At 43.6% G+C, this 27,255-nt stretch overlaps 2 protein-coding genes across 8 annotated transcripts in view; both read left to right on the forward strand.

Annotated features, from left to right (window-relative positions):
- Nucleotides 1–8,903: 8,903 nt before the first annotated feature.
- Nucleotides 8,904–11,110, forward strand: c11h15orf61 (chromosome 11 C15orf61 homolog). Of its 6 annotated transcripts, none has more exons than XM_023815120.2 (4): nucleotides 8,904–9,133; nucleotides 9,303–9,350; nucleotides 9,428–9,799; nucleotides 9,938–11,110. In XM_023815120.2, the coding sequence occupies exons 3-4, from the start codon at nucleotides 9,457–9,459 to the stop codon at nucleotides 10,063–10,065; spliced, it is 471 nt and encodes a 156-aa protein (XP_023670888.1). In that variant the 5' UTR covers nucleotides 8,904–9,133; nucleotides 9,303–9,350; nucleotides 9,428–9,456; the 3' UTR covers nucleotides 10,066–11,110. The 6 variants fall into 6 exon arrangements, with proteins under 6 accessions (XP_023670888.1, XP_023670889.1, XP_023670887.1 ...); XM_023815121.2 differs by having other exon boundaries at nucleotides 9,455–9,799; XM_023815125.2 differs by having other exon boundaries at nucleotides 8,910–8,940; nucleotides 9,455–9,799.
- Nucleotides 11,111–14,805: 3,695 nt separating this feature from the next.
- map2k5 (mitogen-activated protein kinase kinase 5) overlaps nucleotides 14,806–27,255 on the forward strand; it is a 76,368-nt gene continuing 63,918 nt past the window's right edge. For both annotated transcript variants that reach the window (XM_023815148.2, XM_072717992.1), the window contains exons 1-7: nucleotides 14,806–15,223; nucleotides 15,484–15,532; nucleotides 16,882–16,949; nucleotides 23,604–23,673; nucleotides 25,009–25,049; nucleotides 26,150–26,217; nucleotides 26,872–26,920. In XM_023815148.2, coding sequence (XP_023670916.1) covers nucleotides 15,092–15,223; nucleotides 15,484–15,532; nucleotides 16,882–16,949; nucleotides 23,604–23,673; nucleotides 25,009–25,049; nucleotides 26,150–26,217; nucleotides 26,872–26,920 — 477 coding nt within the window. In that variant the 5' untranslated portion in view covers nucleotides 14,806–15,091. The remainder of the gene's footprint in view (nucleotides 15,224–15,483; nucleotides 15,533–16,881; nucleotides 16,950–23,603; nucleotides 23,674–25,008; nucleotides 25,050–26,149; nucleotides 26,218–26,871; nucleotides 26,921–27,255) is intronic.

The raw sequence follows: 27,255 nt of genomic DNA on the forward strand, positions 1-27,255 counted from the left end.
TATTGAACAAATTAATGTCGACCAGGAGAGAAAGCTGAGAAGCGGCAGAAAGCCTGGTGATCCCAGCAGCCCCAACAGTTCAAGTCCAAAGCATCGATCCCCTTAAGGTGAGTCTGATCATATATGAGCACAGCAGAGGGATGAGAGTATGAGTCTGAGATAACAGAGAACAGCAGGCCACTCCACAAGTACAGGGGGTGCTGAACAGATACACAATCACCTTCAGGGAGGTGGTGTCATGATCTGTAACATCCTAAAATGGTTATTGTTTAATAGCTTAGAACAGGGTTGTCCAATCCGGTCCTAGGGGACCCACAGCCGGTCCACGTTTTTGCTCCCTCCCAGGGATTGTCTGGCAGGGAGCTCGGAGTGGACATGGACCGACTGAGGGTCCATGAGGAGCAGGTTGGGAAACACTGGCTTAGAAGATGCTTCTAATCAGAACCAGTGATGATTTCATGAAGTTGAATATTTCCACTGCATGGAAGCTTCTCATGCAGGTGAACCGGGGCAGGAATTATTCAGTGGAAAAGGAAAACCAGGAACTGCGAGTGCTGACGGTTTTGCTGCCTACTGGCCCTACAATGGAGGGAGATATAATTTGGGTCCCGAAATAGGTAATGAAGAACACAGTCAAAATGGCAACAAAGTATTTATGGACATTTGACTGAGAGGAGATATTTCAGAAGAGTTTTTAGGTTCTTCGGGCCCAGTTTTCAGATGGTGCTGTGTGTTTAATGTGGGACACATGATCCACCTTGGCTTCCTGATGATCATTTCAGATGTATGTGACACTGCTCCATCTGGTGTCCCCCTTCTGGCACGTGCAACCGCTTCATGCTGGAGTTCACAGTGGCACCATTGTCGAGTGCTTTCTCAAACTTTGCCACAAGGGGGCAGCATTATATATATTGAGCATGACAAGGGACTTGCATTAGGCTTTTTCAGGTTTAGAAATCTTGCTATAAATCTAAATTAAGGTAATTATATGGAATTGTGGAATTAGGGTGATTTTTGGGGGGAAGCATTTTCAATATCGCTACATTATTTATATAAAAAATTATATATCACTTAATGTGTCTCATGACACCAGTTAAATAGTGACAAATCTATTGCCCTTTTCAGATGAGGAACACAAACAGGGAGTTCCATTAGGCTGTTTTAATTCAGAATAGATATTTAGAATCAGCAGGACAGCGGTGCTGCTGCTTAGAGGGATCAGTACTCTCCTTGGAGCCACGAATTCTCCCAGGCTTCTGGCCTGACCTGGTACCACAAGATGGATTTCCTCAGTATCTCAGTACAGAAGACTGTGTATACCCTAATGAATGGCTATGTTAACAGCTTATCAGGTTTTTCTGAAATAGAGGTGGGGGGGGGGGAGCCCAGAGCGCCTCCATCTGGTGGCTGATGAGAGCAGCGATTGCTGTGCAGCAGGAGACTTCCTGGAACCAGGAACCAGTTTGATGGTGGGGGACGTGGAACGGCAGGGGCACAGGAACCAGTGGGATGGGGGGGGGGGATGTGGAACGGCAGGGGCACAGGACCCAGTGGGAAGGGGGGGGGGGTGGAACGGCAGGGGCACAGGAACCAGTGGGATGGGGGGGGGGGGTGTGGAACTGCAGGGGCACAGGAACCAGTGGGATGGGGGTGGGGTGTGGAACGGCAGGGGCACAGGAACCAGTGGGATGGGGGGGGGGGGTGTGGAACAGCAGGGGCACAGGACCCAGTGGGATGGGGGGGGGGGTGTGGAACGGCAGGGGCACAGGAACCAGTGGGGGGGGACATGCACCCCTCTATATTTAATTTGGCTTAATTCATCCTACCAATAAATAAACCTTTGTATTTAAATTATTAAGTTGTGTCTCCCGCACTAAATATTTATTTATTGCATTAAACCTCAATAAATCAAACTCCTGTTCAGTAACTAACCCAGTGGAACTGAAATTTCGGGATGAATATCGAGTACGACCTGTTTGCAATGTAGCCGCAGCCCAATGCGCTGTTCCAGCCTGCGGTGGTGGGAGCTGTCTGACACACAGACAGTCAACTGGAAATTAAACAGCATGCGCATTAAATGCAACAAAGACACAGAGAGCTAAGTGGTCTGGGCCATTATGGGCAGAAGAATCGCATGGTCCAGTCCCACTTTCTCTGCACACAGCGGGAGGCTTGTGTACAAACGTGTCTGGATGCGATCACCTATTTGCATTGAGACCTGTTGCAAAAAGCCATCTCTCTCCCTCTCTCTCTCTCTCTCCCTCTCTCCCTCCCTCCCTCTCTCTCGACGCGGGGGAAGGACTGGGTCGCATGTGTTTGCCCTTGTGTTGCAGCTCACATTGTGGGGTAAAATGGAGGCTCAGCTGGGGATTACGGCTTTTAATGAAAACGTACGTTATAGAAAGCAGGTACGATGCACACTTGTATTTCACGCGCCTTTGTTGTGCCTGACAATAAGGCGGGGCCCTTTCATTCTTACACACTTGCTAAATGGCTCTCCAGAGTCCGCCCATCACCCAGCCTCTGCTATTATCCAGACCCGAATCACAGCAGCATCTATATGGCAGCAGAGCAGCTCAGTGGCTGACTGAGATATCTGTGTATTCGTGCTGTTTGCCGAGGCTGGGGTGTACCTGCGGACGGGGTGGCGGGCTTGGTGCCTGTGTTGGAGGAGGTCTGCACCTTGCTGGTCTCCTTGTGTCCAGCCGTCCTGAGGAAAGTGCTTCCAGTCTGAGGAGAGCATGCAAATGCACCAAGAATGATTTGTTTTTTAAAGACATATCAGTTTTTCTTTACCTCTTACACTGCACAAAGTCTGCTTTATGCATCAGGATCCGCAGCAGTATATCCAAGATATTGCTTTGCACTCTGTGAAATCACGTAAAAATATTTATACCATTACAATGTTATTTATTTAGGATGATGTAAAAAATCCAGTACTGTTTTCTGTCTGTTATCTCCAATAGTACTACTGTACTGATCCTGCCCCACCCCCATCCTGTATATTTTTTTCCTAATTAATGACTCTTTGTTGTTTTCATGCGCCCCCTTGTAACCCGAGGCCGCAGAGGGCCGGCGTGCTCCCGGTTAGGCTGCCGTAGCAGGCCGGCGTGCTGCTCTGCCGCGCCATCGCCAGGCGGGGTCAGGCGGCACTCTGCCATTGGCTCCTGCTGGCAGGAGCGTTTAAGTTGACAAATAGGATCTGCAGGAAGACTTCAGCCACCTGGCATTTAGTTATTAACAACTCTTTCAGGGGTGATTTATTTCAGGGGGGCATTTGCTATTAGAATATAATTCTAAAAATTAGCCCTGTTTAAGCACAAGGCCCTGACTACTCTGACCTCTTAATATGCTTATAATGATGCCATTTACCATATAGATCAGAAGCGGCTCCCAGAAAAGAACAGCAGACATGAGCAAAATTCTTCACGTGCCCCAAATTTCAATAGAAATCTTTGGGGGTGGGGGAGCATATACAGACCCACCTTGGCAAGTTTCTAGATGCTTTAAATAGATGTGGCTATGGCGCCATCCAGTTTGGCACCGCACTTCACGGCCTGGGTGATGTGTGTCAGTGACACATTCCCACCTCCCTCACTAAATACCAGTCTGAAATAAAAGGACACATTAATACTATTTCAATCACTACTCAAGAGCTTTGTCTTGCAATATATAATTTACTCCTGTTGAAAATACAGAGGAAATGCATGATATTATTATTGCAATGCAAATACGTGTTCACATCCAGACACGTTTGTACATGTATGCAGAGAAAGTGGGACTGGACCATGCAATTCTTCTTCCCATAATGGCCCAGACCACTTAGCTCTCTGTGTCTTTGTTGCATTTAATGCGCTTGCTGTTTAATTTCCAGTTGACTGTCTGTGCGTCAGACAGCTCCCACCACCGCGGGCTGGAACAGCGCATTGGGCTGCGGCTCCATTGCAAACAGGTCGTACTCGAAATTCGTCCTGAATAACAATTATTCTTATTGTGTACGTACTGTATCTGCCCGGTTTTCTGTGGTCCTGTACTGGATGTACATTTGGAAGATGGATGGATGGATGGATGAATGGATGGATGGATGAAGTTTTACTATACTGATTAAGGCCAATCTTTGTCAACAAATTTCTCCTTCAGTAACTGAGGTGCTGGTCACGGTGGTGGGGAGATTACACCCGGTCTGCTGGATTTCTGTAGGATACCAATCGGTTATTCAGTCAGTTTACTGTAAAATTCTGCAATAAACTGGCCGCATTGGCAGTGCATTATTGCCGCCCCGTTGTTAGTCATTAAAATTTAGCTGCCATGATCACTGTCTGTGACCTCATCTGTCAGCGCGGAAGTGTCCTGCTGTCTCGGACTTCTTCTGGGCCTTGGGGCAACAGGGGAAATGAAAAAACATGGAAAGTCAAATGGGCCCAGAATCCATTATTCGTCAAGTAAAAGATCTATCATTAGGAATATTTCAGTCTTGATTAATGATTTAAAACAGGTTAAAGCCTAAATTCACACTGATCTCGTACCGTAATCAAAGACGCATCAGCACGAGTTGACTGTGGCTTCACAGGCATCATGCTAAGGCTGAATATCAGGCTGCAATGCCGTCACGATGCCAAGCGCGAGGAAAACCGATTACACGGTGAGAGAATCCTTCATTTACATGTTTGAATAGTAATTAAGTTCAGGGTGCACTTGAATGCCTGCACAGAGCGTGACACTCTCAGGACGGTTCACGACCAACCCCCCCCCCCCCCCCCCCCAAACCCAGCCATAAAGTTAAGAAAAGCCTTGCAGAGAAAGATTAGCTCATTAGCTGCAACATCTATAAAAATTGATTGGTAAAGTTTGTCTTTTTAATTTTTGTTAAATACAACCAGCTACTGTAATTATGCATAAAACACAGTTGGTGGCTAGGTGCTGAATACATTATCATTCTGATAGATGAGCCTAAATAATCAACACATTAATAATTCATACAGCAATTCATTATGCATGTGAATGCATACTTTGTAGCCACAATAAGCACCTCATCAGCTCGACGCCAGCCCTTAAACAATAGACTTCCATTATTAGTGGCAAACCAGAGTTTACGCTTGTTAAGCTGCAACTTGAGTTATTTTATCAAACGTTCATTCATTCCCTGGCCTGATAGCTCACCCCTGCATTTCAGCTGTCCAGCCGTCCCCGTGGAGAACGGCGGTAACAGTGGCCTGTCATTATCGTCACATGCGCACCCGTGTCCCGACCGGACAGTGCACTCATTGTCTGTGAGGACAGTAAGTGATGCGGACTTGAAAAGGCAGCCCGTCCAATCAGACTTGAGCTGTTGCCATAGGCCGGCGCTGTCGTCTCAGAGCTCCGCTGGTCAGTATTCTGGGTGGAGTTCTGCTCTGGGACCCTGTGTGTCTCTCTCTCACCTTGTAAGGTTATTTAATGTACACCTATGCGTGGGCCACGCTGCCTCATAGCAGCCTACACCCCCCTGCCCCCCCGCATCTGCCAGCTCTGTGTCAGCAGCGGCAAGCTCTCTGGGCCGCGGTCCGCAGTGACCTTTTCTCCTAGTGCGCGCAGCCCTTCGGATATTTAGCACACCTTTTGTGTGGCAGCGTTGTGCCAATTGCAGCGGGCAATTCCAATAGTAATAAACTCATGATTACTATTTTTTGACTTTAGCCATAATCTGACTGCTTGTCCGTTACTTTGGTGATGCGAATGTTTCTGAAAGATGCTGTTTGATTCAAGGTCGATGGTGCATAGACCATAAAAATGGAACTTAAAGCTCTATTCAATTGCCAAGTGCACTTCCTCGGAGTGGATTGCGCGGCACATTTCCATTACATGAGTGATAGAGCTCTTCTGGGAGGTACATTGGCTGAGCGGGTAGCACTTTCCGGGTCGCGCTTCTGATTCCTGGCACCAGCTCTGTTTGTGGAGTGTACATGTTCAGCCCAAACATGCCCAGGTTTCCTTCCACCATCCAGACACACGTAGTTAAATGAACTGTTGCGTCTAAATTGCCCTTAGTGGGTGATCATTCACGTAAGTAGGGGCGCTAAAGTGCACTGACAGTATCTCCATGGTGTCACCCGCGTCACGCCCTGTGTCTGCTGGGATCAGATCCAAGTTCACCGCAATCCTATTGTAAGTGGTTATGGAAGATGAGTGGCTGGATGGATGGATGGATGGACGGACTGCATAAGTATTTCGTCAGTGCTGTGAAAGCGAAAACCAATCACAATGTGCAGGGAGCAGCCAGTGAGCTTCCTTTAAACGGGGACGCCGCGTGATGTTTATCCGCATTTCAGCTCTGGTGCTTTTACGTAGCCTATTTAAGATGGATCGAGCTGAAACGAACACCTGCGCATCTCGTTTTGGTCTTTTCAGTTTCTTCTGTCTTATTGGATCGCCAGCGCTGAACTTCGAGTCACGGTTATACAAACGGAAAAAACACAAAAGAAAAAGTCGACGAAAGATTATTAAAGCATTTTCCCCACTCAAAACTAGACGCTCAAATGGAAAATTAACTCTCAGAGCAGCAGGAGAAAACGTCAATTGTTTTTGTACGCTACTCTCAGGCGAATCTGAGACCACTGGCATGTGTTTAGTTGATTAATAAAAGAAATTTATTGCACAAATCCTTCGGTCGACAAGTTAAAACACTTCTTCACTCTTCATTTCTCCCCAAAGATCTCTGCTCTCTCAGGTTGAAAAAATTCATTATGCTGCCCCCGGTGTCGCCGTCCAAAAGCGGAGGTGATTGTGTTTTTTGAAGCAAGCAGAGGGATTCATTAGTAAACTCGTTTGTTTGCGGTATCATTAACTGAACAATCGCTCAGGATGTCCCATGAGTCCCACTGACCTTTGCTCGAAATCCTTCAGTCATTCATCAGGAAATATCAGCTACTAATATGCTTGCAGAGACCAGTTTTAAGACAAGGTGTTAATGAACTAACGATTGTTGTTTTTTGAGGGCTCTTTTAAATGAAGGGAAAAGCACCTGTAATTATTCAGTTTAGCCAAAGGCAATGCTGAAAAACCTAAACCTCCAACTAGCTGCTCTAGGTCCTGTTACGTAAATAAAGACCCAAATAATAATTTATTTTTTGTGTGTCTACCTCCCACCATTCTCATACATTTCAAATTTATGCAATTTATTTTTTACCAATTACTACTGGTATAAATTATGCATTAACGTAAGCAGATTGTTTCTCAGTAGCGAAAGTAAAATATAAACCTAATAAACCATAATGCTATATTTTGTTCAGCATACACTCAGAATTCCCGCGCATTCCCCTTTGCTTGTTTTTTCGATGTTTACCTGCTGCAGGTATTTTTGAATATGCATGTATTTTAAATTGAATGTGTTTTTTTTACAGGAAGTGGACCATAGGTGTGACTAATGGTGGAGTTTTGCGTAGCTGTGTATTTCTGTATTCGCGGAATTCTACTAGGTATGCGCTTTGAGAGGCTGCCGAGGTGGGGGCCCATTCACTGGCGGCGCGGTGGGGCCCCATTCACTGGCGCGGCATTGAGCCCGTGTCAAGGTCCTCCAGTAACCCTGCGCTGCCAATGCGGACTCCGTAAATTACGAGCTAGTTGGCTTGATAGGGTCAAGTGTGGGACGGCATTCCTTCTTTGTTATGAACTGCTGTTTGCACTGAGGACAAAATGATAGAGAGGAAAACTCCGCAATAAAAAGGAAAATGGATGTCTTGAAAGTGAGTGTTTATTGACTCCTTTGAAGGGGCAAAATACAGCTGTTCAGGCACCAACTTGAGCTCATCAGGACAGACATCACACAACCCTGAACCTGGTAGCTTATTTCGGTGGAAGAACTCTGAAAGCGTTCTGATAGTTCACTTATTATTACTTACAATTAATATGCAGTTCAATAGAGACAACGCTGGTGTTAATTTTAATTCCATGTATATTAATAATGTGTTCCCCAATGTTTAATTACTACATTAGTATCCTTGTTACTCTGTCAGTGTTACCAAAATTACCATCCATCCATCCAGCTTAGCCTAGTCAGTATCTTCAGGAGTCATATTGAACTTACTTAATTCCCTCTGAAACAATTTTAACAGCAATACCAAAGAAAGGATTACATATATATTCTGTGTTTCTTTTGATGTATTTTCTCACCATTCCCCCATGAGTATTTTATAAATCAATTTAGAGACAAAAACTTTAGAAGTTAGATTTACCAAATGCAGCCAATAACTCATACGGTGTAGCTTAGTTGTTAGTAAGTCGGCCTATAATAATAAATAATCGAGCATTCATATTTGCATTGGCTTTTTTTCACACTCCGTATACATACATCTACTTTCTATGCTATCTAATCGTATGTTTAGTATGTTAATGGTATATTGTTCTGTGCTATACAGGTAATCACTGCCTTTTACGTATTTCAGGCGTTATTTCGTGTCGCTTACTGCGTAGTAATTACCATTCGGTCTGTATATGTATGTAAAACAAAAACTATAGGCTACAGAACATTTTGGACCATTCTACCACAGTACTATCGACGAGTAGTTTATTAGTGGTGAAGTTCTGCTTATGAAGACGAAATGGTGAAGTTCATCTAACAATGTAAAGCACCCACACTGCATTTATGCAGCATCCTCAGGCATTAATGTTATTGAATTGCAAACTTCACGCCTACCTAGAAGCACACCGACTTTATTTCTACACAGTCCATCCAAACCCAGTGTATTAAACGTATTAGACGGTTGATTAGTGTGTAAGCTGTAATTAATCTTAATGACTATTCATCCCACTATCGAAACCGCGTCATATTGTTGCTTTGTAGTTTACTGCATTACTATTCAGTGAAGACGCTCAGAAATTATGTAGGAACTGAAATTCTGTGCTCTGCGTTTCTACACGGTCACAAACCGAAGGAGGACGTCCTACAGTGAGCATTATCTATAGGCTAGTTGTTATAATAAGATTTATTGGCGATTGGGGAACTTTATTCTCTTGATGTTTCAGATTACAGCTACATGGTTGTCGATAGATCTAGTCCTGCATATTGTCCACATTTAATCCCTTACGCGTACCTTTCGCGTCGGAACCGGAGAGGGATAGATTGCAATAACCCTTGTTTACAGCGGAGGTTTAAAGGGTGGGAGGCGTTTCTCGCTGTTAATGAAATTTATTGTACAGTTCTTTTTGGTTGTAAACGGGGCCATTAACTAAATAGTGGCCCCATGACTTAGCTTAAGACCAATTCGCAGTTCAGCTGTGACCTCCCTGTATTGCATTCATTTTTAACTTTTATGTTTCGTTTGCAGTTTTACTCTATGTACTTGTGGAAAGGATAACAATCATCATCGTACTAGGTGACTACTGTATTATTGGATGCTGTTCATGTCGTTCTTTTTTTATTTGACCGGTTTTGGAAAATGTGTTTCCATAGGAATGTTTTTTTCTGTTCCCTGATTAGCAATGACTGAGGTCCTCCGTCGTATCCATGGGGTCATTATAAAAGTACTTTTGTTCCCCTGCGCGCTCCGGAATAAGGGCCCGCGCCCCACCGCCTCCGAAGTGTTAACCTGTCACCTGGTGCAGCGCAGGCTCCCACCTTGGACCTCCTTCTGTGTGCGCTATAGTGACATCTCCAATGATCAGTTTGGACTGTCAAACTTTAATTGGAAGGTATCAGGAGCAAATTATCATATCCTCCGGACCGGGTGCTTCCCATTTGTCAAGTACCACTGCACCAAAGCCCCTTTACAAGACTTGGACGTAGAAAATAATTTTTTTACCGTACTGAAAGTCATCAATCTTGGTTAGTTTCAAAAGCAGGAATAAGCTGAATGGCTGTTCAATGTACTGTTTCATTTTATTATGTATAATTTTGCCCCGATATCTTGTAAGTTTTGAAAACTGGTCTCTGTTGATTTATATTGTGCTGTCACTGTCCTAGGTCTCCCATCGCTGGCCTATGGACTGGGCTCTTGGCTTATGATTGGAGCATCAGAAACTGTGCAGACGAGCTGCGGTCCTGTCACTGTCTACTTCCTGTATAAAGAGAAGGAGGGGGCCCAGTATTAGTGCTGAATAATGTGCTGCTGAGGATAATTCTGTGTGTGTGTGTGCTAAATAGTCATCAGATTTTCTCTTGAAAATGACAGATCTCAGTCAGAACAGAGAACAACTACTGCTTAAGGCAGGGGTGCCCAACTCCAGTCCTGGAGGGCCGAAGCCCTGTGTAGCTTAGTTCTGTTCCACCATAAATGATTCAGCTCAAGAGCTGTGTGGTAATTAGCACAAGGAGTTGAATCAGGTGTGTTAAATGAGGGGAAACCTGAAAATGTGCAGTGCTCTGGCCCTCCAGGACTGGAGTTGGGCACCCCTGGCTTAAGGCTTCATGCAGTGTTCCTTGGATGTTTGTATTGTACTGTATTTGATTCTCCCTGCCGGCCCCTGGCTTACTCACTGGGGGCTTTGGGTGGGGATGCTGTAAAGCGCTTTGGGACAATGTAATGTTGTGATAATGCGCTATACAAAAATAAATTTGTTTGTTTGAAGTGTAACGTAATGTAAATCTGTCTTTCTGCACTACTGTAATATTTATGGTAGCTATGTTTGCTATTTATAAACTATATTAAATTTCAATATTTTTATTTTTTACCTGGCTGCACTTATATATAGGATTTTTTTGTACATATCTAACCTATTTGAATACAAATGTGTCATAGACACGTTTTGGTTAAAGAAACCCTTAGAATTTTTTTCAAATATAAGTAGTGCCATTTGGTTATACAATATGTAGTTTTTTCCCCACATTTTAAGTTTTTGCTTGTTGATGATTGTAATAGATTGTAATGGCTTATTGAAATGCACTATATATACTATATATGCTGCTTGGTATATGCTCCAGACCCCCCGAGAGCCTAGCCAGGATGATCAATTTGAAGGTGGATGTATTATTATTATTTATGAAGCCCTGAATACTGAAGCAGCATGCTCTTATTATCTCTGTATTTCTGTTTAGCATGTTTTGTTTCCTTGCAGACAAAACAAAAGAAGCATTAGGCTTTGTCATTTTTGTTTTCTTAGGCTCCGTTTACACAGTAATAAAACCCACAAAACCTGACCTAATTCTGTGTGAGACTCAGACAAGGTGGAAATACGTTTTCACAGTACTGACTACATTATGCTTTACCTGCCCTTGAAATTTCAGAATTTATCTGTAATATGAATTATAAATATATTGTTCTGTTGACCAAGATGCTTGATTTCATTGGGACCCTAAGATGTCTTCATCAATGTAGGTCTTTGGTGTGTACAGAATGTGAACATGTATGACTTGGTATGTACGGAATGCGGACATGCATGACTTAGTATGTACGGAATGCGGACATGCATGACTTAGTATGTACGGAATGCGGACATGTATGACTTATGTACGGAATGAGGACATGTATGACTTAGTATGTACGGAATGAGGACATGTATGACTTAGTAAGTACAGAATGTGGACATGCATGACTTGCACATGGTACACATATCTTGATTGTCAGTTGCAAGGTTAAGTGTAAATGTATTTTGGCAAAAACTAGATACTAGATTTATTGTGATTAGAAAACTTTAATAAACCCCAAATTAATCAAAACACATTTATATAATCTTCCAGTATACAGTATTTAAGCTTCGTGAATTGTCCTAAAATATAAATACATTTCCAACTCATTTCTAAATTAATTTAGGAAATATAAGCCACTCTTTTTTGTGGAGAATCTTTAAAGCCAGAACAATTTTTCACATTCCCATTTGGTTTCATCCTCTTAATGCACAAAGTTAAATAACTGTAGCTCATATGTTTAAAGTCAAATAGTGCTTCACTCACTGTTAAGCAGCTTGTCAATAGTGAGCAGCAGGGAATGGTGAGAGTGGAGGTCTGATGAAATGGTTTTTAATTACTAGACACCAAATGTGGCCTTTGTCTGGAGCCTTCCTTCTCCACCTCCTCCTCCCAGCCAGCCTAGGGCTTTGATTTCTAATAATGTGGATTGCTGACTTGGCTTACCTGTTACTCTCCAGCAGAAGCTTCTACGACTTTTCCTTCACAGAATCAGCCTGACAAACTGCCTATGGATTGCCATGCCCTCTGCGCCGTGCTGCTGGAAGCATTAATCACTGCCGTTGATTTTCCTGGCCCTGTCTCCTCCATCTCAGTAACAATTAGACAAAGTAATAATTTCTTGTATTACATGGAAATCAATGGACCTTCTGCTCCTTTGCGGTTGACAACGGTGAGAGATGAGGCAGCGCCAGGAGGAGTCAATGGCCTGGTTTTAGAGATTATGTTTCTGGGACTTGGCTTAGTGCTGACAGATTTGCTGGGCAGTCAGGCTGCTTTTGTCTGGTTCTGGGAAGTGAGTATCTTAATAATCGGAGAGGGTAACATAGAATCTCCAGACTCGTAGCAAAAAGCTACTCCCCAACCTTAAATATATTATGATGTTAGAGTAACTCTGCACCATAATTACAGATTAATCATACTCTTAATTATCAGCAATAATGTTCTCTGTAATCAACAAAAAGGAGAAATATGATTCTTTGTTTGCGATTATGGGTCTCTTCAGAAAACGAGAATGCTTCATACAGCATTACCCTGCTTTCATCTTCCATGAATGTTTAAGTGTGGGGGGGTGCTCAGGTTGGCATTCTTTAATTATCCATTGAAGATTAAAACACTCTATTTTGCAGTGATAGCGTAAGCCGGGAGCAGGTAATAGCAGTGGGTTGGAGCTTTGTGATCAGAGCACCCCCCCCCCTACACACACACACACACTGCTTTTAATTGCAGTATGCTGTTTGAGTAAAGCAGCTGCTTACAGCGATTTTCTTAACCCTGTGTCAGCAGCCCAAGCTGAATCATAGTATTGAAAATGTATCTTATTCCCTGGGGAAATGCCTTCCAAATGTGTGAAAAAGTGATTAAATTCCCCTCTGTGTTAATGATGGGCACATTTGTGATATCGTTTTACCTGCAAGTTCAAATAGTGTAATCATAACTCTAGCTGGAGCCCTGACCGTAACCCTATCCCCAACCCAAATTGTTATATTAAGACCGAACTTAACTGTAACTCTAATGTTAAATACAAACCTATCTCTAAACCTAATGCCAAACCTAACCGTAAGCATAATGCAAACCGTATTCCTAGACTTTACCCAATTTCAAATATTAAATCCAACCCTAGCCCTAACTCTAACCCTAGTGCCAACTTTGGCTAGTAGTGTAGTCCTAACCCTAACCCAAACCTTAACATCTAACCCTAACGCCAACCCTAACATCAGCCTTTAGCTCAGTGGTCTCCAACTCCGGTCCTGGAGAGCTACTATCCAGTAGGTTTTCTGTCCCACTTGGCTTCTGATGAGCCACACCTGTTCCTGGTATTTACCTGAGAACAGGTGTGGCTCATCAGAAGCCGGGTAGGATAGATAACCTACTGGACGGTAGCTCTCCAGGACCGGAGTTGGAGACCCCTGCTTTAGCTTATCTGGTAATAGCCACCTTGGTAATACCTACCTTCATACCCCTAACAATAATAATAGCCTTTTTCAGGGGAGGGTCACAGGGTGCAGCAGTAAAAGGGAGGGCCATCTGAAGAGGAAAACTTACACTGCTCCCCACCTGACCCCCCCGGCCCCCTCCATTGGTGCTACCACTGACCTCCGAGTTTTAGTCCGTTTTCAGTACAGTATAGTATCGGTACACCTAAAACTCAAAAGATATCAATGGGCTTTTTAAAAAATAAAATATAATGCTCTTTAAAATGGCCAATTTAACATTTTTTACCAAGTACAGTGGTGCATTGGCTCTCACTGTGGCCTGGTCTCTGGGCCCAGTGCCGGTGTGGAGTTGGTGTATTGTCCTCATGTGTTTGTGGGATATTCACCAGGTTTGAAAAACATAAGGAAAATTGGGCTCACTAATTATTGATTATTGGAAGTTCCTAAAATAACTTACATCAGTAAATAACCAGCTGTGTAAATCACTGCAGTGAGAGAAGGAACCTACTCCATTTTGGTGCTTGTTTATAAACTGACCAGATCTGAGTGAGAGATTTAGCACATAGTCTGTCTTATGGCATAAATATTAAAATATCGTTCAAATTGAATTGCAGTAACATTTGTCTGAGGGTGTTGTCTTATGTCAAGTACGAGTATCAAAACAAATAAAATCTACAGATGCATACATACACACATGTTTGTATTCATATCTTTGTGGGGACTGTCCATTCATTTCTATAGGTAAAACCCTAGTCCCAACAATGGCAACCTTAACCCCTACCCAGCCCTGACCTTAAGCACAAGTACCCAAATGAAATACAAGAGTTTTGTTATTTTTAAAGTTTTTTGACAGAAGTCAAGGATTTTCTTTGTGACGACCTTGAGAGTGGTTTACATATATAAAATTAAGTTTCCCCTTGTGGGGACCCAAAAAATGCTTCCCATACTATCTCGCTCTCATATATATATATATATATATATATATATATATATATATATATAAAAATTATAATTAATAAATAAATATATACATACACACATATATATACATATATATATATATATACATACATATATATACATATAGATATATATATATGTATATATATATATATGAGAGAGATACTGTCAGATTTCAGATCTTTTTATTACAATGAAATAGAAAAATTATTATTACAATAAACCACAAATGCAACATGTAACCCCATAGACCGATCCGCCTACATATGACGTAATACTATGTGATGTGATGTAATTCCGGGTTATGTTTCTTGAACTTCCGGTGTACTTCCTGTATTTTGAATATTGAGAAATTCACCTTGTATAGTTAGTATAAACAACCAAAAACGCCTATCGAGTCAGATTTGCCGTCTATTAAGTCATCAGTTCTTTTGGACACGCCGTACTGGACTATCGTAGAGTGGTGTTTGATGGATTATATGCAGCCAGCCGAACTTTCCCCCCCAAAATTAATCCTTTAAATCGGCAGCATAAGAGAATGTCACGTCTTCTTCCAGCATAAATTAAGTTTGACTATGACTAATTTAATGCGTCTGTTATGCTTTTACTTGCTCTAAGTAACATTACCGCCATGGACACCGAGCGAATTGTAATTCGAATAAAGACACCCGACGGAGACATGGACTCAACCGTGGACTGTCCATCACTTCTGAGCTTCAGTGATTTATTGGTGAGGGGGTGCCTGGTTTATTTATGACTTTATTGTTGTGTTCCCGTGTAGTGGTAATGCCATCAATTTCAGAATGGCGAGAAGACGCATATTAATATTAATACATATATGTATCTGTAATGTGGTCACTACTGTTACAATTTATCCAGCTGTGTTTTTCGGTCAGATCCCGATTATTGGTTCCTGGTTGAACTTCCAGAAGTAAAGTGAATATATTAGAAAGCCGCTTATTGACATGCAATTGAACTTATTTTCTCCAGAACGCCATAAGGGATGTAATGCCGGAAGCGACAATCACGGCGTTTGAGTGTAAGTAGCCGCACACATTTTTATGTGAATTTCCTAATCTAGAGGGATGCGTTGGCCACTTGTAATATTTTACTGCCTGAAACAACAATGAGAAAAAGTTTATAACCACGTTGAAACATTACCTATCTGTGTAATGCAGAGGAGTTTTCCTACTTCTTCCTGCAGGTGGCAAGATGGTTAAAAAACTGGCGTGTAGGACTGAGACTTTCTATTTCAACTTCATCCGTATTAAACTGTTCAATTAGGTACATTTTATTATGAAAGCTGTTCTATTAAAGTAATAATAATAATAGTAATAACACTGCAAAAGCTGCAAACAGTCTTTGCCAGATACTGTATCTGTGCATTTTGATGTCTACACAAAATACAGTTTCTGTAAAAGCTGCAGTGCCTAGAATCAGGTTCTTTTTGAGAAGGAAAGTATGATATTATCAAGGGGCATATTCCTTCTCACAAAAAAATGAACTTGAAATGGAAATGCAAAAAAATGATAATGGCAAGGTTTCCCCTACACCTCACCTTTCCATTTTCATTTCTATCCCCAAGAGAAGAGCACTGCAAGACACAATATTTCATCTAGACATGGCTCGACTTGCCTGCGTCGACGGGCATCGACAAGTAGTTAAAGTGGTGTATAAATGCCCTTTTGCCACCTTCCCATGTGTCCTGAAATGCAATATCTGTAAACATCTTCCATGTAATATAAATGCATTGTGCTAAATAAGTAAATTAATTTCACAGACTCCTACCAAGTGAATTGTAAAAATCTTTCATAGAGTAGTGGAATAGCAGAATATACAGTGAAATGGTGTGATTTTACGACGGCCAGGCTGATTTGGTTGGCTGACGCTGGCTAATGACACGCTGCTCTGTGACCAATGACGAAGCCAACGTCCCAAACTGTTAGTATGTTCTGCTTTGTTTCCATTTGAGGCTCCTGTTTTCCAGCTGTTTTTTTCTCTTTTTTTGCTCACTTCAGCTGAATTTGTTTTTGGATGTTTGTGTGAATAATTTTCATTAACATAATTGTCTGATGAAAATGTCACTCTCAGGTCAACTAGAAGATAAATGAGAGTGAGGTCGGTCATCATTTCAGAATCAGAAACAGAAAAAACCTTATTTATCCCGGAGTGAAATCATCGTCATTGTGTCTCAGAAGAGAAAAACAATTGCAGCCAAAGTAACCCTTTCTTAAAACCTGATTAAAAGTTCTATTATAGAGTAAGTGTTATCAGTAAGTTTTGGACTTATTCAGTTGAGCATGATGCAAGTGATCCCAAAGAATGCAAGTTCACCGGTATTTATGGATTGACATTTCCTGGGTGTAACATGCAGCATTTGGTTTCCAGATGAGGACGAAGTGGGGGACAGAATCACAGTCAGGAGTGACGAGGAACTAAAGGCGATGCTCTCCTACGTAAGTACGCTGGGCGCACTGGTCTGCGGCCGTCTCAGCTCCTCACCCTGTGAAGGGCTGGCACACACACGGGTCCCGGTGCTGCACCTGCCCAGCCCACCCCTCCCACCAAGCCTGGCGTATTCCAGCTCAGAGCATCTGTGGGGACTGAGACCACGTCAGTGTTTTTAATTGAGACTTCTGTCTTTGTGCTGTGTGACTTTATGGAAAAAAAGAAATGCGGGCTTGGGAAATGGGTTTATCTTATTGGCAAAAGGCTTTAAGTTTTTTGCGATTTCAATGAATTATAATTGCTGACCCCATACCCATGAAACTGGAATTACAGCCTTTTTCAGTTATGCTATTGAGTGCTGGAAGTGTTTTTTTTTTCTTTTTTTGTTGGGGGGAGAAAGCTATTAAAAATCTATTATAGCAGATCTTTTCACCCAGGAGGAAAATGTTCTCATTACTAAGCAGATTGGAGGGAATGACAAGTGGATACATATTTTTTTTTTTTTTTGGAAATGCTGAATGGAGAAGGCCTGCAGACCCGCTGCGCCAATCAGCGTTGCCATGACAACAGGCAGCGCCTGGTTGAAGTATTTGTCAATAATTTTATAGTCCTGGGCCCCCCCCCCCATTTTGGTAACTGACAGTGTGTTAACACGGGTCAATAAAGGAATGAGTCAATACACAATCCGGTTGGTGATTTTCGCAGCGGGTTACGGACCGACAGGGCAGGTTTGCATTTCAGACGGTTATTCCGCGGCGCCAGCGTTGTATGTTCATTTGCATTCACATTTATTTTCTTGTCACTTGTCGCCTGGGTGATGTACAATGACACTGCTTTAGAAAAACATCGTGTGTTTGCGGTGTTTTTGGGGAACGTCTGGAGAAAGTGCGTGTCAGGGTCTGTGCGTGTTTTTTTGTTTTTGTTTTTTGTTGTTGTGAGTGTTGATTATTGTTTCGATATTCCCCTCTGTGCTAATATTATATATGCTTCCTCCGTACTTACTGCTCACATTGTGGACATTAAGAGTAATGGATTGTAATGGCTTCTCCACGAGGTACAGTGAAAGCTAAATGAACTATCAATTTTTATTATTTATTATGCAGTACTTAAAGTTTCGGCTCATTAAAAAGCAGACCCCCTGGGCTGGGAAATTTTTCAAAATCTACTTTCATCTGGGGATGTCTTTTACCCCCTGTGAGCATGCGATGATGTTCTTACAGCCAGAGGCTCAATATCCTCTCCTTCCTTACATGGTTTTATTTATGCGGGGCTTTTGTGTTTTTTAATCTTTGGGTTTGTTTGTTGGGGCTGCAGGCTGGCATGATGGCAGCTGATGGTGTGGGGGGCGGGAGGCGGGAGGGGGGGGGGGGGTCACACTGAATGTGTCCATGAAGTCCTACATGAGGACAGTCACCTTGCTTTGATTTATGTCCCGTGCCACGTTTTTACGAGGGACTCTTTGACTACAGTTCCCCTGTGATGCTTTGAAGGGTGTGGCAAAAAAAATCATATATATATATGTGTGTGTGTGTGTCTGTGTGTAACTTTGGCGATTCTGGGTGTCCCGATGAGGTGCAGTGATTGTGGTGCTGCCTGGTCCGTTACTGTTCCAAAGAGGACAGAGCTCCATTAGATTCCGCACCGAGCCCGTCTGGGCCTCCGGCTGACCGGTTTACCGGCTAGTGTAAATCTGGAATCATCTGGGTTCAGCTGAGGTCACACAGCTAATATCGGAGGCCATGCTTCATCTTCTTGGGGTCAGCGGCCTACAACAGGAGTCATAAGTCAAGGTGGAGGTCACTGGCCTCATCTTCACAACAAATATGGATTTTCTGTTACACTGTCCTTTGTGAACACCTGAAAGCCGTGACCCTTTCCTCCGTATGCCGGTATTAAATAACAATACGCGCTAAACCAGGCCGATTAACCGCTGCACGCTGAATGTTCATCTGAAGGACGAGTCTCGTGGAACCAAGACAGTCGTGCCATGAATCACTCTGTCCCGATGTATACAAAACAGGAGTGATGCCCAGCCTTCTCTGGATGGTTCTGTGGGTTCCTGTTGTAGTTCAGGGTCATAGGACCCCTCCGGAGACGTCTGTTCTTGCTGAAAAGCTTTGAACGTGATTCATGTGTGAAGCAAGGATTTGTAGGATTTTTGGCAAAGGTTATACCTTTCGTCAATTACTGTTAAAGCTAATAAAAGAAAATTTTGCTTGGATGTCCTTAATTCCAGTTCAGTGGAGAGCCGTTGTGTAAAGCAGGGGTGGCCAATCTAATTCAGAGAGGGCCGCTGTGTTTGTGGGATTTCGCTGTGACTCCCTAATTAGATTATTAATTAGAGGCCTGATTGGCTGAAGAGTCCTCACACCTGGGTGTGAACAGCTGACCTAAAGGTTTCCCAAAAACCCACATACACACCGACCCTTTGCGGGTAAGATTGGCCACCCCTGTCTTAAAATAAAGATAATTAAGACAGGGAAGTGGATAGGAGAAGGATTCCTCTGGGTGTTTAGAGGTACACCTGCCTTTGGAGGCACGTTCAGAGGCTGTTAAGGCAAGAGAGAAGGCTGCTGGGTCTCCACTGCATCACAAGTACTTTGCTTACAAGGAAAGAATTTGCTGGTCCTCTCATTTGCACTTTCTAAGCATATTTCTGCAGTTGGTAATGTGACAGAGCTATGCGTGGTATGCAAGAAATAAATAGAATTGAAACTGACTGAGGTTCTTTTATTGCTAAGGGTGTAATGCTTTGCAGATAAAAGTTTTTTTTTCTCAGTTTTTGAATTCCAGACCTTGTTTAAGTAAAGATTATTCTTTTTTTTGTGCTATTGAATAATGTGTGAAGATGGAGAGAAGAAACACTTGATTCTGAACTGAAGTGTTCGGAGCTTTCACACTATCTGGAAAGTTCTCCTCTAAGGGTGTACTCATGCTAGCCGATCCGTACCGTGTCTGAGCATGTTTAACCCCCAAAACGCAGTTAGATTGACTAGTGTGATTGCTCTGTATGCTCAACCATGCCCTGTCCTGCTTAAAGAGGTGGGCCTAAGCACGATTAGTCAGACTAGGTCATGGTACGCATCTAGTGTGATTGCTAACCGTAGCCAGATATGGAACTCAGACGTGACATTAATGATGGGACTGGGACACACACATGTACACTATTCATCAACCGAACCTGGTAGGAACAGATTGGGTAGGCTGTACAGATTGTCTTTTTTTTCCAACAAACATTTAGCAAACATCATGGCAAGAGGGTCATTTTGGTCTATGGCAGAGGTGCAATGCTTGCCGGAAATTTGAGCTGACAAGACTATCCAGGAACAACTCTTTGCAACACACTAAAGATATTTGGTAAAATACAAGACTATCTTCTTATACATGCAGCACAAGTAATTGAAAATCGCAACCCTGCATACTCGATAAATCGATGAGGGCCGTTTGTCATTGCACCCAAAACAAGTCCAAATAAACCACAAAATAAGGGCATTAATCATGTACTGTATTGTGCTGTGCGATAGCGCTTTTCTTCCTATGTTTTCTTTAACTCAAAAGTCGCACAATGATGACAAAAACATGCTCAGGCCCAAAATGTGAGCGCTAGGCCTGTCACAATAATTATGTTATCGCCTTATCGTGCAATATACGGATATAAATTTTTTCTAACGTGTCTATTGGCAAATTGTGTTTGCATAAGAATGACTGCCCCCAACATTTTAGCCAGTCTCGCTGCTTCTGCTTCCTGTGGTGTAAGCGCAGCTCATATTTCACGTGAAAAGGTGCGTTCCACGCCGCATGCAACACGGCGCCGGCCCGCTCGCAGTTCTGGATGTTCATATTTCCAGCGCCAAACACACCAAGTCACGTTTATGAAGTGTGGTATGGATGTTACTTTTAGTAAAATTCTTGTTTATTCTTGTAACTGTGTCCTATGTACTTATAGCATGCAAGGCAGTTAATGAAAACATTTCCATGAACTGAAATAAAATAAGATTCCAAAATAAAAACTTGCACCTAAATGACAACTATAAATATAAATCAAAACCAAATGAGATAAAATAAGGTCAAATACTTCTTGTTATAGTTTTTCTATACTATGTAGCAGAGTAAAGCTTTGTTTATCGTTGGCTCTCTCTTGCAATGTACTTCAACCATATAAATAGCTAATGGCACTACATCGTAACACTTTGTAGCAGCGAAGTCCTACAACCTTCCGTTTATCCCTAGAAATAAAATTACTAAAATTTAAAGTAACATATATAACAACTAAATAGTTTTTATTTTAAAGATGTAAATCTAACGTAAACTAAAACTAAACTAGATTTCAAATGAAAATAAACAGTAATATAAAATAAATAAATCAATCAGAGCAGTAATAACACTGATACAAAAACACACACAGGCATTTGGCGCTGCAGTACAAACGTTTTGACTTTGTAGCCATCTGGGACTCTTTATAATCCTGTAGCGAGGAATCGTATAAATGCTGGTATTTCCGGACTTTCTCAGTCAACCATTCTTAATATCCGGTAGCCATTTTTGTTACCATTCTGGTCATAGAGAGTATGCAATCTTTGATCTGACATCTTTCTGACTTCCTGTTACTGTTCCCCTGGCCGATGAACAATCGAGGTTCGTTGGCATCACTGAGCGGAGCCTCTGCAAAACTGGGTTGGCAGGATGTTGCCTGTAAAGGAACAAATGATCTCTACCCCTTTGCCAAAGGGACTATGTTCAGACCATTAAAGGCACATTATAAAACTAACTACATACAAAATTAAAAAAAACAGTATCTGGCTGAAGACTGATGGCTGAGTTAAGATGAATAAATCCATGGTCAAATGGATTGCAGTGACTGCAGTTGGACCTTTGCTTAAATGTGTCAGGAACCTGCAGTTGTATAAGCAGATGTGACGGATCACATGGCCAGCCCACTTGTGGGCCCTGCTTTTTCTCTTGCTTTTTTCAGCTATTTTTGCGATTTAATTAACATGAGCTGCAGTAATTACAGGTGAGTATGTGAATTACAATAAGGCCTCTTCAAAAAGAGCCGTGTAGATTTGAACTGGATGGGAGGCTGTGAGAGGCCCGCCGACTGCACTCTCCTGGCATCAATGGAAGCAGGACCGGCTAGCAAACCCTTCATCTGTGCCCATTCAGCATCAGAGAGGCCCCCACTTTATCGATTTCTCTGTTTTTTTCATGTTATGGCGTTAATGTGATTTGCTCTGTTTGGTGTCATTGGTCTTTCCTTTATCGGTCATTTCTGCTATTAATTAATCTGATTTCCATGTGCTCCGTGTTGTAATTAAAATTACAATTGCATGCCCATTAACAGAATTTCTTGGGCCTGGGGTGACTTTCACACGCGGATTTGCTCAAGCCTCCTTCTGATGGCCGGTATGCGTCGCCTGACTCCACTTCAGGACCGACTTGCCCCTAACCCCCCCACCCCCCCCAGTCCTGATCCTGGAACCGCTAATGATGATGAGGCGAAGGGGACGCGCGTCCCCCCAGGCTGCGGGACAGCATTGCGTGAACCTGCCAGTCGCTTACTTACTGTCCAACAAAGGGAGATCCCTTTAATACACTGTAGCACATTAGTGGGTAATTGCAGCTTTAATCAATAAAGTAGCAGAGTGGAAAATTAAAGGTGTTTGCGCAGGGATTCTTGTGTGCGTGCAAGCATATGTGTGACTCTGTGTCTGTCTGTGTGTGTATGTGTGTCTATGTCTGTGTGTGTATACGTGTGTGTGTGTGTGTGTGAGGCCGCCTGAATGCCGGCGGGGGATGAGCCTCATTGTTCCGGCGCGGCCCACTGACAGAGCTCGCAGGCAGAGGAGGGTGAAGCCTAGGGAGGGGTGACAGTGATAAATAGCCCCTCTTAATAACAGCTGCACCACTTGGCCGGCCGGCCCTATCCGCACTCCTCCGTTCCTTAATTCCTCTCCTCGTTTACGCATCCGTATCCAATCGGCGGGCCGCTCTGCACTTCTCCTCCCATCACGTCGAGGAAGAGGAGGGACAAAATTGCACTGAGAACTGTGAGACAGTTGCCTAAATCCTTCATCCTGGCTGTGTTTAAATCCCCTCATCCCCAGCAGAGCCTAACTAGTGGGAAAAAATAGGCACGGGATTTAGCTTTCAGCAGGTGGTCATACTGACCGCGGCGTCCACTGGACGCTGCTTTTTGCGAGAGTCTGGGAGGTGTTTCGGAAGCCGAATTTGCCAGACATGGCACGGTTATTTCAGACATGCTGCTGTAGGCTGAATGGCGGCTATGGATGAAGCCACCTTGTGTGTTTGTGTCCTTGCCTCGACACTCCTGCTGCATGTTTATTCAGGCTACTAGATAAACCTGCCTGAAAATGAGCAAAAATGTCGGGGTGGGGGGCTAAAGCCAGGTGACCAGCCAGGCAGCAGGGTGCCACGGCGTCACGCAGGAGCAAAAGCGTCTCTTAATGCCCCTGACTGCTGCGTGATTGGATTGTAGCTGGCAGGCATTACAAGGTGTGGATCGATAGAAGGCAAATTTCCCATTAAAGACAGATCACCTGGACAGGGCGATGGGATGGCTGCTGGCTCCGCCCCCATACTGACCCCGCCCTCCTGGCCCCGCCCCCTCCTGGCTCACCGTGCCTCTCTGCTTTTCTCCACAGTACTGCAGCACCGTCATGGAGCAGTGCATGAACGGCGTCCAGCCCGAGCCACTCCACATCTTCCCTAGAGGTAACCCCAGTGTGAGAACGGCATCCTTTCACCCTGCCCTGAGTCGGCTGACCTGTGGCACACATGTGACAGGTGTTGGGGGCATCAGACCTGCCTTTACCATTTAATAAAGGTTCGATGCTTAAATGGAGAGAAAAGCCAAGCGAGATACAATGTGACAGAACCCACCACTGTCATTTTCACTGAGCGGTGTCTCTGTGCATCACCACTATCGCTGGAGCAGCGTGTTGCTTACTGGCTGCCAGTGACAGCATTGCAGTGACTTGAGGTCCCCGGTCCAGGGCTGCCCCACCCCGTGCCCAATTTGTGAGCCCGTCGGCATGGCGCCTGGATGCCCAGCGTCGCAGAGAGGCTGATAGGCGTGATAATTACAGCTCATTGGTTAAGCGGCGGTGGGGCGGGTCAGCAGAGGCCTGCTGTGTGGCTTAGTTAGGGCTGGGGGGGGCATTGGGGGATCAGTCAGTCAGTCTGTGACTGCCTGCGTGGTACAATCAATCAAAACCGACAGCCCCTTCAACATATAATTTGTAGGTATTGTATTTGGGAAATGAACGCGCCGGCCGACGCGGCCGAGATCTCCGCGTAGTCCTCAAACACTCCGCAGCACTAAACACTGAAAGCAATTTGGCGCTGTGTTCGCGGCTCTGCGCTCTGTCGTTACTATTTCTCCTCTGCTGAATAACCGAAAGAGTCTCTCCGACAGAGCCAGTTCACTGACTCGCATTATTCCGTCTTGATAAAAGAGCGTTTTTTGGCTCTTTGGCTTTTGTTAAACAATTCACAGTATTTTGGGGCAAAAAAATCGTACAACTGTTTATATGCTACACATTAAAGGCTTTCTTTTGTCGGCCTTGTGCTTGTTTGTGTTCATATCGTATTGTAGTAATGCATATATTATACTTCACTGTTCTCTACAGCCTTTAAATTAAATGTGCGCTGAATATATATTATGAAATTACAGACGATGATGCATGCCAAAGCCCATTTCAGGATAATTTGGTGGTAAACCGTTTCTTTGACTCATGAGAGTATTGCTCCAAATAGGATTTAAAAAAAATCTGGCAAATGACTGAGGGTGTAATCCGGATTGTGCCGCATGCCCCTGTCCTGTGTGTACCCAATGTTCAGCGCCGTGTGTAAATAGGCGCCGTGGACCCGCTCGGAGGCGGCTGCTCTCGCCGCTCCTAATTCCGCGGCCCGGGTCTCTAGAGCCACATCTCAGTCATTTTCCCTGCTAATTTCAGAGTCACCCTCATTTCTTTTTAAACGATTCATTTTGAGCAAATTTGTAAATGGCTCTGATGTGTTCTACAATTTAGTCAATTACTGTTTCAGCCGGGAAGACTCCAGGGATCCGGAACATACATGGCCTGAAGGTATCCATTTCAATAATTGTTTGAGGAAAGTTGGGAATGGATTGGTAACACTGTGTTCCACTTACTGAAATATTAGTTGAAGTCTTCCTAGTTCGCTTTTTCCTGTTCTCTGGTTCCCTCCACCTCCAGCGTGTCCCCGTCCCCCCTGTCCATCAGTCCTCTCTCTCCCAGGTGCCCTCTGAGCCCACTGAGTGGGGTATTACCCAGTAATCTGCCCCCCCCAAATGGGGAATGCGCTCCATTGCTGGAAGGGACACAGGTCCGAGCATTTCTCGCGAAGGATCCGCCGTTATCCGCCAGTTCCAGAACATAGGCCTGGTTTCCCTTAAACCTGCTGATTTATTATTTTAAATGATGGTATTGGGTTTTCATTTTTTTAAACACCCATCAGCCTGGAAAAATGGCTTTAAAGCATTTCGTGACATCAGCTGGGGGGAAAATACCGCCTACAAAATGAATTTGATTGGTTATTTGACCAATTGATTCATTGAATGTTCCTCTCTGATCTCTATTTCTCAATTTTTGTTTGATGAAAAAAATCATATATATTTTTTTCACTAATTGTGTTTCTGTAGATGCTAAGAAACCTTGGGTAATCTTTTCCCCCCCACTTTTCTTTGATTAAAAAAATTAATTGGCTTGGAAACAAGGAATAAAATAATATACATTTAAATTAGGTCTTAATGGGCACTAATTAAGGAGAGAATCGCTGCTTTACTGGACTGAACGAAATGACCTGCAGACCTCAATTAAACATGTTATTTTTAGCTACATTCCCTGTGTTTTCCTTGAGCCTTTGAGTCTGACAGCTGTGATGATCAATTAAACCCAAGAACTGTAACCTGAGAGGAATTAAGAGCTCTTGGAAAGTTTTATTTATTCTTGTCACATTTGTGTTTCCTTCCACGCATCTTCTGCAAGCTCTTCATTTTTTCCGTTAAAATTAAGTGCCTCCCCCCCCCACGGCCCCCCTCCCATCCATCCTTTCTCGCTCACAAAAGCCAATTAACCTTCAAGCTGAACTGAGGAGTTCTGTGGCAAATCACAGGTTAATTAGTGCTGTGGAGGCCTTGCGTTCGATCGTCCCCGTTTGCCTGCAGGTGAACACGCGTCCCAGCTCCGCCAGTAGCTGTGGCCCCGCCACCGTGGAGAAGCTGCCCAACAATAGGTGAGGAAGCAGAGGTGGGGTCCGGTGGGTGTCAGAGCTGGGGGCGGGGGGGGGGGGGTTTCCTGAATTCCTGATAATGATATAAGCTGTGACCCTACATCAGGCTTTTTTTTTTGTTTTTGGCGTTTATAAAACGTGTGCTTCAGAATGAACCCTCTTGTAGTCTTTAAGCAGAGGGTCTTGTGTTGAAATGGGACCCTCCCCAAAATTTGAGTTAGACCTGAAGGTGGCTCCTTTTGGATCCTCAGTGGCGAGCCTGATGCCTGACTGTCGTGTCTGTGGACATCACAGGCCTCTTACAAGAAACTCAGACCTCAATCAGGTTGATTATGAAGAATATTTCAATTTCCTTTGTTAAAACTCCTTTCTCAGCTGGAACTGCCGGGTTCATTGCATAATTTGTGCATATAGTGAGTGTAGCTGAAGAGTGCTTTTGTGCTTAATTGTTAAAATTTCCCATTTAGAGCTCTGATGTGATTACCGGTGTGATTTTCTGGTAAAAAAAAAAAAAAAAAAAGCGATTTTGCTTGGGCTGGCTTTTTTGGATGTTTTCAAAGCAGCCGCAAAGGTGAAGTTTGTTCACGTTTGTGTCACTCTCAAGCATTCCTGCACAGCCGAGGGTGATTTCTGAACATGCTGTCTTGCCTGTCACAGCTTGAAGAAATCATCAGCAGAGCTGAAGAAGATTCTGTCCAATGGCCAGGTAAGTGTTTCTGTGGTCATAATGAGTTTGTATTTTTGTGTTTACATGTGTGTTATTGTATATCATCCATCCATCCATCCATCTTCCATTTATGCTTTTGCAAATTGAGGCCTGTCATTTGCAGAAAGCAAATCCAGGGACACCCCCGGGATGTAGCATATAACACAAGGCAGGGACACCCCCGGGATGTAGCATATAACACAAGGCAGGGACACCCCCGGGATGTAGCATATAACACAAGGCAGGGACACCCCCGGGATGTAGCATATAGCACAAGGCAGGGACACCCCCGGAATGTAGCATATAACACAAAGCAGGGGACACCCCTGGGACGT

The sequence above is a fragment of the Paramormyrops kingsleyae genome, chromosome 11 (assembly GCF_048594095.1).
Source record: "Paramormyrops kingsleyae isolate MSU_618 chromosome 11, PKINGS_0.4, whole genome shotgun sequence".
Lineage (NCBI taxonomy): Eukaryota > Metazoa > Chordata > Actinopteri > Osteoglossiformes > Mormyridae > Paramormyrops > Paramormyrops kingsleyae.

Coding starts and splice junctions, on each gene's coding strand:
- c11h15orf61 (XM_023815119.2), top strand. CDS start 9,457: ATGACTGAGGTCCTCCGTCGTATCCATGGGGTCATTATAAAAGTACTT. Junction 9,800..9,937: donor ACTGAAAGTCATCAATCTTG/GTTAGTTTCAAA, acceptor TCACTGTCCTAG/GTCTCCCATCGCTGGCCTAT.